At 38.5% G+C, this 13,976-nt stretch overlaps 1 protein-coding gene across 10 annotated transcripts in view; it reads right to left on the bottom strand.

The window, feature by feature from the left end:
- Positions 1–13,976, bottom strand: part of Dync1i2 (dynein cytoplasmic 1 intermediate chain 2) — a 51,075-nt gene that overhangs the window by 17,120 nt on the left and 19,979 nt on the right. For 6 of the 10 annotated variants that reach the window (XM_036185620.1, XM_036185617.1, XM_036185616.1 and 3 more), the window contains 5 exons: positions 12,515–12,574; positions 9,619–9,734; positions 777–872; positions 400–562; positions 207–306 (listed from right to left, as the gene is read on the bottom strand). In XM_036185620.1, the coding sequence (XP_036041513.1) occupies positions 207–306; positions 400–562; positions 777–872; positions 9,619–9,734; positions 12,515–12,574 (535 nt within the window). The remainder of the gene's footprint in view (positions 1–206; positions 307–399; positions 563–776; positions 873–9,618; positions 9,735–12,514; positions 12,575–13,976) is intronic. The other 4 variants (XM_036185622.1, XM_036185626.1, XM_036185621.1 and 1 more) reach the window with 1 other exon arrangement.

Raw genomic sequence — 13,976 nt, 5'->3', positions numbered from 1 at the left:
GATTAGAGCATAAAGTCCTGCATTTCAAATCTAAAGCAGTTCCATTCTTCCTTCCAGTGTACACAAGTCAAAGTGATAATGGCAACATTAGAATCATCACCCATTATTACTTATTTTAAATGACACATACTGACTTAATTACAAAAGTCCTATATCAAAATTTTATGTTAATTAGAATTAAAGAGTAAAGTTGTGCTATACTTTACCTGGGATGACCAATCCAAACAGCTAACAACTCGATGCTTTGACCAACGTTCATCAAAAAATTGTCGATTTAATGATAGCTTAGCACCTGCTTGAATCTCTCTATAGAAAAAGATCAACCCCCCAAAGACAGTGTTATTGTTTATGTCACACTTTAAAGCTGCGGAAGCTATGACCTTAAGAATTAAACATTACCCTTCTTTGTCTTCCAAATCTCTCCCACTGTAGTCAAAAAAGATGTTAATTTGCTCAGAAAGGGCTCTTTCCACAATTCTTGTAGAATGGTCAAAGAAACTTAGAAATTCTTCTGAGTGTAAAATCTGTTGCTTTTCTTCTTCAGTTAGTTCATGAGGGGGAGCTGGGAAAAACATTTTTTTTTTTTTTTAGTATGATTTAGGCCAATCAAATCCTGTCAACTCACTATTACAGTTTGGATAAAGAAATACCACACATTCTTTTAAAATGAGAGTCACCTCTCTGATTTCGGACATTTTATCCTACTTTAGTTCATAAATAACAACAGGTTTTCAGAGCAATCAGCAAATAAAAACACCTTAAATATGTTAGGATACCTTTGCCATCGCTCTCTTCATCTTTTGTTAAGGTTTTCTCTTCTTCGGGTTCAACAGGAGGTTTAGGAGTTGTTACATCATCTTCCTCCTCCTCATCTGAACAGGGATGGAACAAAAGCAAAAACTAGCTTAATCAAACAGCTGGTGATTCTGAAGCAGTGTCTCTGAAGCATCACAACCCCTCAAGGTGAAACACCCCACTGTAAAGACTGCGTACAAACAGCGGGAACTTTACCAGCACCAACTTAATGAATGAAATGGAAACTCGATTTTTAGAGATACGGGGGTCAAGAGTTATCCTAAGTTCTGTAACTACATAAAACATGAGTAAGATATGTAAGTAGGATGAATTCCTCATGGAAGTCTTTCAGAGCTTACCAGGATTACTATTCTAGACAGAACAACATATGACTCCTACATAGTTCTGTAGAGCATGCTGACCCATTAGTGCTGCGGAATGAAGGAAATCAAATGTCTGAAACAGGCCCAGAGCTGGCTGCTTACTCGTGATCTGCAACCATCAGTGTCTGATGGGTCTTCCTAGGACATAAAGATGCTTACATTAACTCTCAGGTTGCTATCTGAGAGGCAGATTCTAAAGATAATAGCTTTGAGATCACATTTTCTATTCTGTCATTTTAAATGCAAGTCTCATTATCTATCACTGCATAATGTGGCAATAGCACTTAAAACAGTTTTCTTTAATTTTAATAAAAATATTCAGAAATATATAATGCTTATGACTTTTAAAAATTATCAAATCTCATAAATCCTCAAACCAGCATATAGCTTTAAACAGTTTATTTAAAAAATATTATAGTACATATAACCCTGTCTACCATCTCTTTTAGTTATAAACCAAGGCAGATTTCATAAAGAAAAACGTGTATTTTTATTGCCTAAGCACCTCTTAGCTGTCTAGTAGGGAATGGCAGCAGGCATCTGCACCAGAGTGCATCTCAAGTAATGAAAGCCTATTCAATAAAGGGACTTCCCTTGTCTGTTACAGTCATTTCCCTGACCCATGTACAGAATGATCTAAAACACACACACATACAACCTACACAAAAGAACGGTCAAGGATGGGAACCAGCTGCCAAGTCACGGTCCCAGCAGTCACGCCAGCTGACTAGATAGCAGCAACCAGATGGCACTGCTGGGACTGTGTCTTTCTGCTGCAAGGTGGCAAGGGGATGGCATAACATTCTTCCGCTTGACTGCTTCCAATCCCGTGTCTCTCCCCAATGGTGAGCATGTGCAATTACCCACACTCCAGGAGGCTACAGACAAGCCTTTACCCTGCAAACAAAATGCAGCCTGTAGGCCACACCAGCTGCCAAACCACACACAGTGTTAGATTTAGAGAGCTAAGAAAATCTTCCCAACTCTATAGTATAAGCAATAAAAATATAACTGTATCTGTGCACAGAAAGCTTTAAATGACACCGTATAACGCACACAATGATACAAGCTCCAACTTAATCAGAATGATAATGACGTATGCCAATCGTACATTACTTGAAATGGAGCGATTTTTACGTCTGACAAGTTTACAGAACTGGGATAAATGGCACGAGTGATTTCAATATATGCTCGTACTTTTGAACCAAATGGTGAAGGTTAAAATTTTTCCTTTCAAGGGCCTCAATCAGCCACAAAGGAAAACAGTAATCACTGTCTTTTCAGGCAGCCCAACCGCATTTGTCAGCCCTTTCTCCGTCAATGCAGCCAGAGCAATCAACCTGCCAAACATTCAGAATGGAAAAACAATCTGAAAATACAGGGTATAATGCACCTGCCAGTGAAAATGGCCATTTCAAGAAAAGCTAGTGATCTCAGTGACCCTGCTGAGGAGGCGGTGGCGCAAAGGGGAAAGAACACGTACAAGAATCCTTAGTGATCGCCACTCTCCTGCACACTGACACTTCCTTACAAAGCATGCCAATTATAGCTTTTGTGCTACTTAAAAAATGAAAGCTTTTTTTTGGGGGGGGGGCAAAATAATCACATAGAGAAACAGAAAGACTCTACTCCTTCTTACATGAATTCTCACACACAAAGGATTATTAATCTGAAAACAGTGTGTCTGATGGTGACTCCATCCTGTACTGTTCTAACATTAGGATGTGACTCTGCCATAAAATAATCTACAGGGATACTGAAATGAAATCATTTAATTACATTTACTTCTGACTTCTAGAATAACAGGAGATCCTATTTCCATGAAAACTTTAGTATGAGTACTGTTCTTATAGTGCTGTGGGTTTCTTTTTTACATTTAGTGTGAGAAAAGAATGTAGCTCAGGTTTTGCTAATATTATCAGTTTTCCTAATCAATTCTATTAACTAGCAGGCTCACTGTATGTAAATTGTAAATTAAGGATGTAGACTTGGAGTCACTCTGGACAAGTGAATTATAAACTGCAGCGTCCTGCCCACATCTTCTCCTCTCTCTACTCTGTTGTATTATACCACTTCTAAGCACCATTTCCAAAGACAGGTGTCAAAGTCCTGTCATATGCATAGAGTCAGTATTTGCTAGTGCTAAGTGACCTACTAATCTGCATATTTAACAGAAAGGCTCTTGTTTACAGACACTCTTTCCTTCTGAAATAGATATGTAGATGAAGTACATTAGCCGATGGTCTGTGTCTGGCTATAGATAGCATTTGTAGCTGGATGGTTAGTAGCAACTCTGCAAACACTCCTTGGAATTTTATTTTAGAATCAATGAACATACATCCTTTTCTACAATGATCAAATATGGACTTAAAAACTATAATTAGTACTTAAATCAAGCTTCAGAAAGGTCACTAAACTAATTTCCCAGGAATATAGAAGCAAACAACAAGCTATTTAAAAAAAAAACAAAACAAAACTACAAAGTGACCTATTTTTGTTATAAAGCATATATCTTAAATAATCACATATATATGTGAATGCTCCTCTGGAGCCAAGATGCCCTTCTTACTAAGAACTTCCACAACCATAGCTATCACAGGACCACTAATATGGCCCCAGATCCAATACCACAGTTGGAAAGACTGTCTCAGACACTCCCTGTTGTGTGGTAAGCTATAACATACTTAAAATTGGAAGACTGTAAGTGAACAGAGAGACTGCCATGGCCCATCAGTTTGCTGATGAATATTCATGGCTCCATGCTAAGTGGTTAACTCCCCGCTTTCCCTGACAGAGGAGCTGAGGTTACAGGCTGAGCAGTAAAGAGTGCAGAGAGATAGCAGCTCCTTTCACAAAGACACATCTCCTGTCGACGCGTGAAAAAGTAGGGTTAATGAACCACTGAATTTTTACTTTGAGTTAACACCAAAACTGTGATGCATTTTGGTGAGATGAAAAGAAAACTGTTCTGTAAATTAAGCTGCACCTAGGGACAACACCAAGGAGTGAAGCTCTGGTTGCTAGAATAATCAGCAAAACAGTGGGTTAATCAGTTAAATCATCTGTGAAATGGGTGGCTTCTGTGAAACTAAAGGAAGGTGGCTTCTGAACAGGGTCTCTCATTTACATCCCATTCATACTTAAGGTATGTTTAAGAAACCATAAAGTACACTTTTGAATAATTCTACAATAGCCGTATTTAAATAGTAATATGCAAGATCCTAGACTATCCATAGTAAACAAACACTGCAACTTATAAATCCACCACTTATCATTTTCAATATAAAGTTAATAAATCCCATCACTAGTGCATTTGCTGTCCAGGAAATATAATTGTTGGCAACCAGTTCATTGTTAGTTTTATATATTGATAATATACCCTTTTAAGATGATTTAGTATCTTATGATGAATCCCTAACTTTAATAAGGGAATTTGATGCTCATAAGAATGATTCAGCTAATGAGTAACCCTGTAAACATCTATCAGCAGTGGGGATTCCCCAATTATTAATTTGAAAATCCAGACCAGACAGAACAACTGTCCCTTCATATTTTCTAAATAACCTTAAAATTTATCTATTTACTTATATTTAATATGTGTATATACGTGGGCAGGTACATGCCTGGGCCCACGTGTGCCATGGTGCACATGGGATGACAGAATTGCTTGTGGGAGTTAAGTCTACCTACCATGTGGGTCTTGGGGATCAAAGTTGGTCATTAGGGTTGGCAGCAAGTATCTTTACCCATTGAGCCATCTTGCCCACCCCATAGACAGCTATCTTCTTATACCTTCAAATCAAATTAATAATTAAAATAACCTTCAATGAAACAAACTTGTATCATTGTATTGATAAGATTTCTTCCTTTTTGTGGGGCAGTAGTGGCCCACACCTGTAAAGCCAGCACTCAGGAGGCAGAAGCAGGTGGATCTGAGTGTGAGGCTAGCCTCGTCTATAGAGTGAGTTCCAGGACAGTCAGGGCTACACAGAAAAAACCTGTCTCTGAAAATAAAATAAAATAAAATAAAATAAAATAAAATAAAACAAATTTATTACTTTCTCTCTTGCTTTTTTTTTTTTTTTGCATCCTGAATAGGATCACTTCTATTTGCTGATATTTTAATCATACGTATTTTGAATTCAGATATAACGTTGGGAGGAAATAAACATTTTAGCTTATGTGTATGATGGTTTTTGCCTGCATGGATGTCTGTGCAGCACATATGTGCAATACTGGGTCCCGCCAGGACTGGAGTTAGACAGTTGTGCTCACATGAATGCTGAAATACTGGAAATCAAACTCAGGTCTCAGAGGAGCAACCAGTGCTCTTAACCAGATCTCTCCAGCCCTCTCAACATACCTTTTTTAAATATAAAATTCAGATTTTATTTTGGCTGAATTGTTATTATTAGTAATTCAGTTATCTGTGATCTCATTAAATGTTACTTTTTTTCTGGGCCAGTTTTATTCAGATTTAAATTCTTCAGTTCAAAATTAAGAACAAATGACATAATGTTCAGTTCTATTCATATTCTCACATATTAAAGGTTAAAGCTAATTCATTAAATACATAATTTACTTTGGAGCTTTTTAAAACTCCATTTTAGATAAGGCTAATACTAAATTATTAGCTAGAAAACCCACAAATTTGTTCTACAAGTGGGAAGTGTGGATTCTAGATAATAAGATTATATAACAAAAGATTACAGATTGTTTACATATAACAATCTTCTCTACACTATAAATGCTAATCAACATTAATATCTGTTTCATTAAACCAAGAAGCAATAGGTCAAAAAGCCCTCCATACACGCAGCGGAATGGAGGAAGGAGATGTCTTCTCACAGAAACCCAGCAGCAGCAGGCTGCTCTGCTTAACCACCCCAGTGCTCCCTCACTGAAGACTTCGGTTCATCAGCTAACTTTCCAGGACCTCAGCTTCCAAAGATGGAAACTAGCTGGGTAGGTTAAAGGGCCTTTTTGGATGTCTTTATACTTTTTGTAATTAAAAACCAAAAATACAATTAACAAAAATCCACACTGAAGAGGTGGGTAAGAAAAAAACGCTATTTTCAAGAGTGAAACTTTTAAAAGGAAGAGGTAGAAAGTAAGTAGGAGTGTGCCTGTGGGCACACTCGTCTGTTCTGGAAGCTGCTTGCCTGCAGAGAAGGGAATTGACTGAGTCACATGGTCTTAGGCAATTTCATTCCCAGTAGGTGCTTTAAGACAGCGAAAGCATCCTGATTCAGAAACATCCCCACTAACTCAGAGCAGACTTGACAGTAAGAAGATGGCTGGAATAGAGAAAACCAGAGCAGAATGAAACTGTCTTCGAAAAGGGTAGCTTTAGCCACTTAAATAAAGGAAGGTTGGTAAGACTAAAGACCAGTTTTCACTCACATTACTCCTGCACTGAACATACTGCCTTCTGGATTTACGGTTACACTCCAGCTGTGGGAGTAAACATTTTTTTTCATGGCAAATTTTTTCTCAGATAATTACAATTTAAAAAAATTGCACTGCTAAGGCTTGAACCCAGTATTTCATGAACATGAGGCGAACATGCTACCACAAAACACTTGTCCCTTAAGTAATTTTAAATGGTAACCATCTGGGCAGAGTTGGAGGAGCACCGAATTAAGGCAATGAACGTGGTTAAGCACCAAGTGTTTTCATTACAAAAATCTTATGTTTTTTCTTCTTGCCTCTAGAACTTCTACAACATGGGACTGAAATTCACCGTCATGAAGTTAATTGTAATGACATAAAAACCAAATGACCTGATTGTTGTAAGTGGTTGCCAAGGCTAGGAACAGCTTCACCGTCTGGAACAGGCTTTCTTTCCACTCCGGACACTCCAACTCTAACTGAAGGACACCTCGGGCCTTCTCACAGAGGGCAGCACTCACTACACTCAGGGACACTTGCTGGACTGAATAAACCAACGTGGACTTCATGAAGGGAACCTCTAACTCTAGTCTGCACAAGAAGACTTTAAAGGACGGTTAACTAGATGGACCCCCTGAAATGGCTCCATTCACCCATCTTGCCCCTTCATTTCTGTTCGTGAAGAAACATTCGGTTTACTCTCAGTGAAAGGGCTTCGGTGCGTACTCACTGTCTGGAGGACACCACTAAATGACACTGCAGACAAAGCAATATGCTATGAACCACACTCCCCTTTTGAACCAAGCGTCACTAAACCATAGCTCTAGACCAATAAATAAACTTGGCACTTGCAGTCAGTATTTTTTAAAAAGGAGAAATAGTGAGAAAAGAGATGGTATTATTTTTAAAAAATTGTATTGGACTGTAATAAAACTTAAAACTACTTATAAGTTACCATCATAAAAAGACAAAGTGTGCTGTTTTGTGGCACCATGAGAGAATGGCTATCTCAGAATCGGTTAGACATGGTTTAGAATAGTAGTTACGAGCTGGTAAGCCTTGATAGCCACCTCTTTTTTTTTTTTTAAGCTTCTTTGTGTGCAAATAAGTGTCAAAGTTTGGACTGGAGAGATGGTTCAGCAGTTAAAAGCACTGGCTGCTCTTTTGAAGTCCTGAGTTCAATTCTCAGCAACCACACAGTGGCTCACAACCATCTCTAATGGAGCCTGATGCCCTTTTCTGGCATAAAGGTGTACATACAGATAGAGCACTCATACATAAATAAGTAATATTAAAAAAAAAAAAAAAAGGAATCAAGGCTTAATTAACATTTGGGGTTGTTGCATGTGTGTGTGTGCAAGTGGGCATGAGTATGTGTGTGTGCCCACAGAAGCCAGAAGAGGGCATCAGCTATCTTAGACGTGGAGTTCCAAGATGTTGTAAATGACGCTATGTGGTAACTGGGGTCCTCTGGAGACCGAGTGCTCTTAACCACTGAGCTATCTCTCTAGACCCCAACTTTCAAAGTTTTGGTGAGAGGATTAGAAATACAATGCCTGGTATGTAGTGAGCATTGTGCAGTTAAAATTTTCTCCCACTGATTTAAACAGAATTTTAAAATTCTCAAAATGTAAGCATTTTGAGAACTATTATAAACAAATAGCTTCAATAGTATACTTAAGAGATGCAGACAGATTCAATTTAGTTCTGAATTCAGAGAGCTACAAAAAACACAAAGTAGACACACGCTTATGTCTCTATTTAAGGCTATCCAGGCCAGGCAGTGGTGGCCCACATCTTTAATCCCAGCACTCGGGAGGCAGAACCAGTGTCGGATCCCCTAGAACTGGGGTTACAGACAGCTGTGAGCCACCATGTGGTCGCTGGGAACTGAACCCAGGTTCTGTGGAAGAGCAGCCAGTGCTCTCAACTGCTGAGCTATCTCTTCAGCCTCTAAAATTCTTAAATAAACAAATAAATGAGACTGAGCAAATGTGTGAGTGGCTACATTAATTTAGCTGTGTGATGTTTTTAGTCTGTGAGTTCATTACAATGTGATATTTTTGTTTGTTTGTTTTTATTTTTGTTTTGAGACAGGGTTTCTTCGTGTAACAGTCCTGGCTGTCCTAGAACTTGCTTTGTAGACCAGGCTGACCTTGATCTCACTGGGATCTGACTGCCTCTGTCTCCCTCCCAAGTGCTGGGATTAAAGGCGCCACCACTGCCCACTTTACAACGTGATTTTTAAAAAAGGTATAAAGGGTTGGGGGATTTAGCTCAGTGGTAGAGTGCTTGCCTAGCAAGCACAAGGCCCTGGGTTCGATCCTCAGCTCCACGAAAAAAAAAAAAAAAAAAGTATATAAATACAGAAACTGAAGCATTAGTTTTATAATGGTTCTCTAAGAAAATGTCAAAAGTAAGGCTAGGAAGATGGCTCAGTGGGTAAGAGTTCTTGCTGTGGCAAGCAAGCATGAAGACTTAAGTTCAAATCCCCAGAACCCACATTAAAAAAAAAAAAAGTCAGGCAGGACCGTGTGTGTGTGTGTGTGTGTGTGTGTGTGTGTGTGTGTGTGTGTGTGTGTAACTCCAGTGTTACAGGGCGTGTGTGTGTGTGTGTGTGTGTGTGTGTGTGTGTGTGTGTGTGTGTGTTTAACTCCAGTGTTACAGGGCTTGCTAGCTGTCAGTGTAGTTCCAGGTTCAGCAAGGCAGAACTGTGTCCAGGCAATGAGGCAGAGGATAGAGCAGGACCCCCAGCCTCCTCTGTCCTCCATGCACATACATGTGTTCATATACCACATTCCTTCACCCTCTAAATGCCAAACATAAAAGATAAAGAAGCTGGGCAGTGGTGGCGCACGCCTTTAGTCCTGGCACCTGGGAGGCAGCAGAGCTGGATCTCTGTGAGTTTGAGGTCAGCCTGGTCTACAAAGTAAGTTCCAGGACAGCCAGGGTTATAGAGAGAAACCCTGACTTGAAAACCAAAACAAATCCAAATCTACTCACTTCCCACAGAGTCTTAAGGAGAGTCATATTAAGGTCAGATACTCACCTTCTTTGGGTTGGGCTGTAACTGGCGTCTGAGTCTCCTTTGTATAAGTGACGATTTCTCGAGGGGGAAAGTCAACTTGAGTAATTTTGGCCATCCCAAGTTTAATAGGTCCTCGTCTAAATGAGTAAATATAAATGCTTTTAAACACAACGAATGATAAATTTTAACTACACCAAGCTTGCTATTTTCAAAAATTAAGAATCAATTCATGTGTATCTAACACTGAAATTTAAAACCTTGTTTTCCTAGAGAAATGTGAGGTGAACAATGAATTGGCTTTATTTTAGCAAAAGGATTAGAAGGTGGTTGGTACAGACAAAAGATATTTCTGATTCGCTCAGAGCCCTTATTTTTCATTTTCAAAAGGCGAGAGTGGTGCCATTTCTTAGGACAAGTGTGTAAGTAGTAACAGTTTGAGAGGATAGGAGTTTCAGAATGGACTGCTAAACATGGCGGGTAGGTTGTAAGTACTAACAATTTAGGATTCCAGACTTTCTTCAAATGCCTCACCCAGCCCTTATTAGTTCCGCTCACCATTGCTGGGTTTTGACTTTAAGACTGAAAAGTAGGTTTCTGTTGAAACTTTCTCTTTTAAACAAGTGTTTTAATGTGTGTACATGCATGTGTGTGTGCGTGTGTGTGTGCGTGTGTGTGTGTGTGTGTGTGTGTGTGTGAGAGTGAGAGAGAGAGAGAGAGAGGGGGTCAGAGGACAACTCTGAGAGTCACTTCTCTCCATTACCTTTCTGTAGGTTCCAGGGATTGAATTCAGGTGGCCAGGCCGGCATGGCCAAGGCATCTTGACAGCCATTTTTCTATTTCTTACATTTGACAGACATTAGAATGACATCAGTGTGGATTTTAAAATAAATTATTTAATTTTTTCAATCTCTACATAGTCAATATTCTCTGTGATTCATGGTGGACAAACTATGATTGAAATATTCTAAGCCTAAAGTAACAAGTTTCTTGAATATAATCAAACTACCGAAGTCACTTCTGATTGAGTAAAATGGAAGAAATAGCAAGAGTTGAAAGAAAAAAAATACCTCTTTTTAGCTATTCTGGGAACTTTCACTTGGTTATTAGGTATTTAAATTATACCTTCCCAAATTTCCAACTGTCAAAAGTTCATAATCATGAAATTCTCTTGAAAGGATATCCAATATAAACTTCCCTAGTGTCTGTAATAAATGTCTCACATTTCATAGACATATCTTTTTCAATATATGTCACTGTTAATACATATAATGTGGTGATATATTGTGTACCCTAATAAACTTGCTGGAAGATCAGAGGACAGAGCCAGCCAGTAGTTTAGACACAGAGGTCAGGCATAGTGGCACACACCCTTAATCCTATCACTCAGGAGGCAGAGATCTGTCTGGATCTCTGTGAGTTCAAGGCCACACTGGAAGCAGTCAGGCAGTCGTGGCACACACCTTTAACCCCAGTAATGGGAAGCACACACACCTTTAATCCCAGGAAGTGATGTATGGGCAGAAAGGTATATAAAGGTATATAAGGCGTGAGGAAACAGGAATTCACTCTCTTAGGCTGAGGATTTCGTAGAGGTAAGAACTAGTGACTGCTGCTCTGCTTCTCTGGTCTTTCAGCTTTTACCCTGATATCTGGCTCTGAGTTTTTTATTAAAAGACCATCTAAGAATCGAACAACAATATAAACATTTTTCTATTTTATTTAACCACTATATTAGATATTTTTTTTTTATAAAAAATGGAATAAAATTAACACACTGAAAAAATTAATTTGTGAGCCAGGCATGGTGACATACATTTGTAATCCCAGTACTTGGGAGATGAGAGTATAAGATTCAGTAGTTTGAGGCCAGCCTGGATTACATGAGACACTATCTCAAAAGAAGAAAATTTAAAAAACAAAACAATTTTTTTTTTTTTTAATGTGGAGCTGAAGATCGAACCAAGGGCCTTGCACTTGCTAGGCAAGCGTTCTACCACTGAGCTAAATCCCTAACCCAAAACAAAAATTCTTGCTCTAAGGAACTACATGTGAGCCATAATACATTTTTACTGTTTCCTACTTTAGGAATAACTTAGTTATAGGGTGGGAAGTGTCTTCAAATGATTAAATGGCAAGATTTAAGGATACTTGAAGCAGTCTAGAGTAGTCTAAGAGTAAAGTTTGGAATGCGAACTTCATACTTCCTTTAAGATGCAAACCATTAAAGAATACACCACTCGCTTCCCTAGAAAGAGTGAAAGCACAATAAACCCAACAGCAAAGGAAAACAGTTTTTAAGAATTCTAAGACTTTACAGAAGGACAGGGGACACCTCACTCCTCCAAAAGCAACGTTTACTGAAAATAAGGAGCCAAGGGAAGGGGAGGGAGAAGATTAGTGTGGCCAGAGAGGGGTGGGTCTGTTGGCGGGGCTCACAGGCGTTTCCTGTGTTTATTCTTGCTTCAGATGCAATGCTCAAGTGTATGGTTGCATATTTCAGAAGCTGCAAGTTACCAAGGGAAAAGAGCTATCTTAGTCAGGTACAATGGCCAAGCAAGTTTTTGTTTTGTTTTTGTCCTGGAGCCTAGAATGAATGAATGAGTCAGTGACACAGTAAGTTAAAACACAGAAATCCGGGGCCAGCCTATAGAGACTAATGTAGCTTGTTCCTTTCAGGACTTTAGACTCACTGATTAATTTTATTATAGAAAAGTTAATTTTCATATCAAGTAACTCAGAAAAGATTCAATTACAATGATTAATTATTTAATTAAAAGGAAAAATGAGATGTCACAGTAAAATAACTCTTGTCTTAACTAGATATACTATTAGAAACTTAAGCAGAGTAAAATCAGGACAGTTTCACAAAGAAGCAAATGAACTATTAAAGAGAGAAGGTAATAAATCTATGCAATACCCCAAATCGGACTCTGAGTGGAGCTGAAGAACTGACGGGTCTGTATCCCAATGCAGCGTCCTAAATGGTTGTAGGACAGCCATGAAGCATTAGTAAAAAAGGTCAGAGATTAGTCAAGCAAATGCAGTCTATAAATGGCTAATGCGAAAGTACTACTCACAACTAAGAACTACGAGTGTTGGTTAGTTAGACCAAAGCAAAGCCCTCACACTAGGTCTCACTCCAATGCTCCAGTGCACACAGTAAGCATCAAGGTGGTTAAGGATGCAGGTACATAATCCAGAATAATTCTGTGTATCTTCAGAATGTGGGAAATTAGTATTGCACAAAAAAGTACACAAACAGCTAAAGAACACAAACCAATAATACACATTATTTATGGATGGTAAACATAACAGGCTATCAAAGAGTTAAAAGGAGTTTTAAGATTCCTAATGAAAACAAGATTAGTGAAAATAGTTAACATTCTAATCTTGCACAAAGCTTTAAATGTGTGCAGGAAATTGCCATATTGGTAAAGGAAATGAGTCAACACATAAGCCTTTTGGTAAGAACACCAAGAATACTCCACTGGGATACTGAATAGCTAACGTTTCCAAGGCGTGACCTTCTATAATTCATGGGTTAAGCACTGCCTTGGGCTTACATGTCACTGCTTTAGAAAAGCACTGAAGATTTCTGCCTCTAGGAGAAAAGAGATTTTTCCCTTCCCAAAGGATTTCCCCTAACTTTGGGAGAATCTCAATCCTAACAAAGTCAATGCTGTTTTATCACTGCCTGGGTAAGTAAATATCTTATATCTAACCTTCTCCACCTAAGAGAAATCTATCTTTCTCAGAACAAAAGATACTTTATCACATTGGCATTCTTGTATGGTAGCAACACTTACAATGTTCACAGCCATACAAAGGCTAAGTACAGTTCTACATTTAGTACTAGCATTTTGTGGGATATTGCTTCTCATTTACACAAGTTATAGAAGATACACCTAGTTTTAGTTCTATAATTTTTAATACAACAAATGATTTATCAGTTTGCCTGCATAGTTTATCAATAAAAAAACAACAAATGTAATAAGAGGAATCCTTCCTCTTACGAGGAGAGATCCTACGATTTTCAACAGGGCTGTATGTATGCAACGAAGAAAAGAGGGCCCAGTGAAGACCTACTTTGTATTGAGCAACGAACAGTAACAAACTTAGGCTTTGTTAAACCAAAAGCAGTTTGATGAGATGGTCTCCAAGGAATGTTCTGTCAACAGCCTCTACATTATAAAAGACTCTAGCTGACCAATAACATAGACCCCCTTGTTGAGAATGTCTTTTTGGTCTAAAATTGAGCAAAACTTCATTTCAGAATACAGCCAGTACTACAAAATACACCATTCAAAATACATGGTTATATATACTAAAAGGTTCTTTAGACATATAAAGTACAATTCTAATTCTTAGAAGAAAACTGA

This window comes from Onychomys torridus, chromosome 4 (assembly GCF_903995425.1).
Source record: "Onychomys torridus chromosome 4, mOncTor1.1, whole genome shotgun sequence".
Classification (NCBI taxonomy): Eukaryota; Metazoa; Chordata; class Mammalia; order Rodentia; family Cricetidae; genus Onychomys; species Onychomys torridus.
Note: the sequence above shows the minus strand (reverse complement) of the source record. Positions and strands in the feature narration are given on the sequence as shown.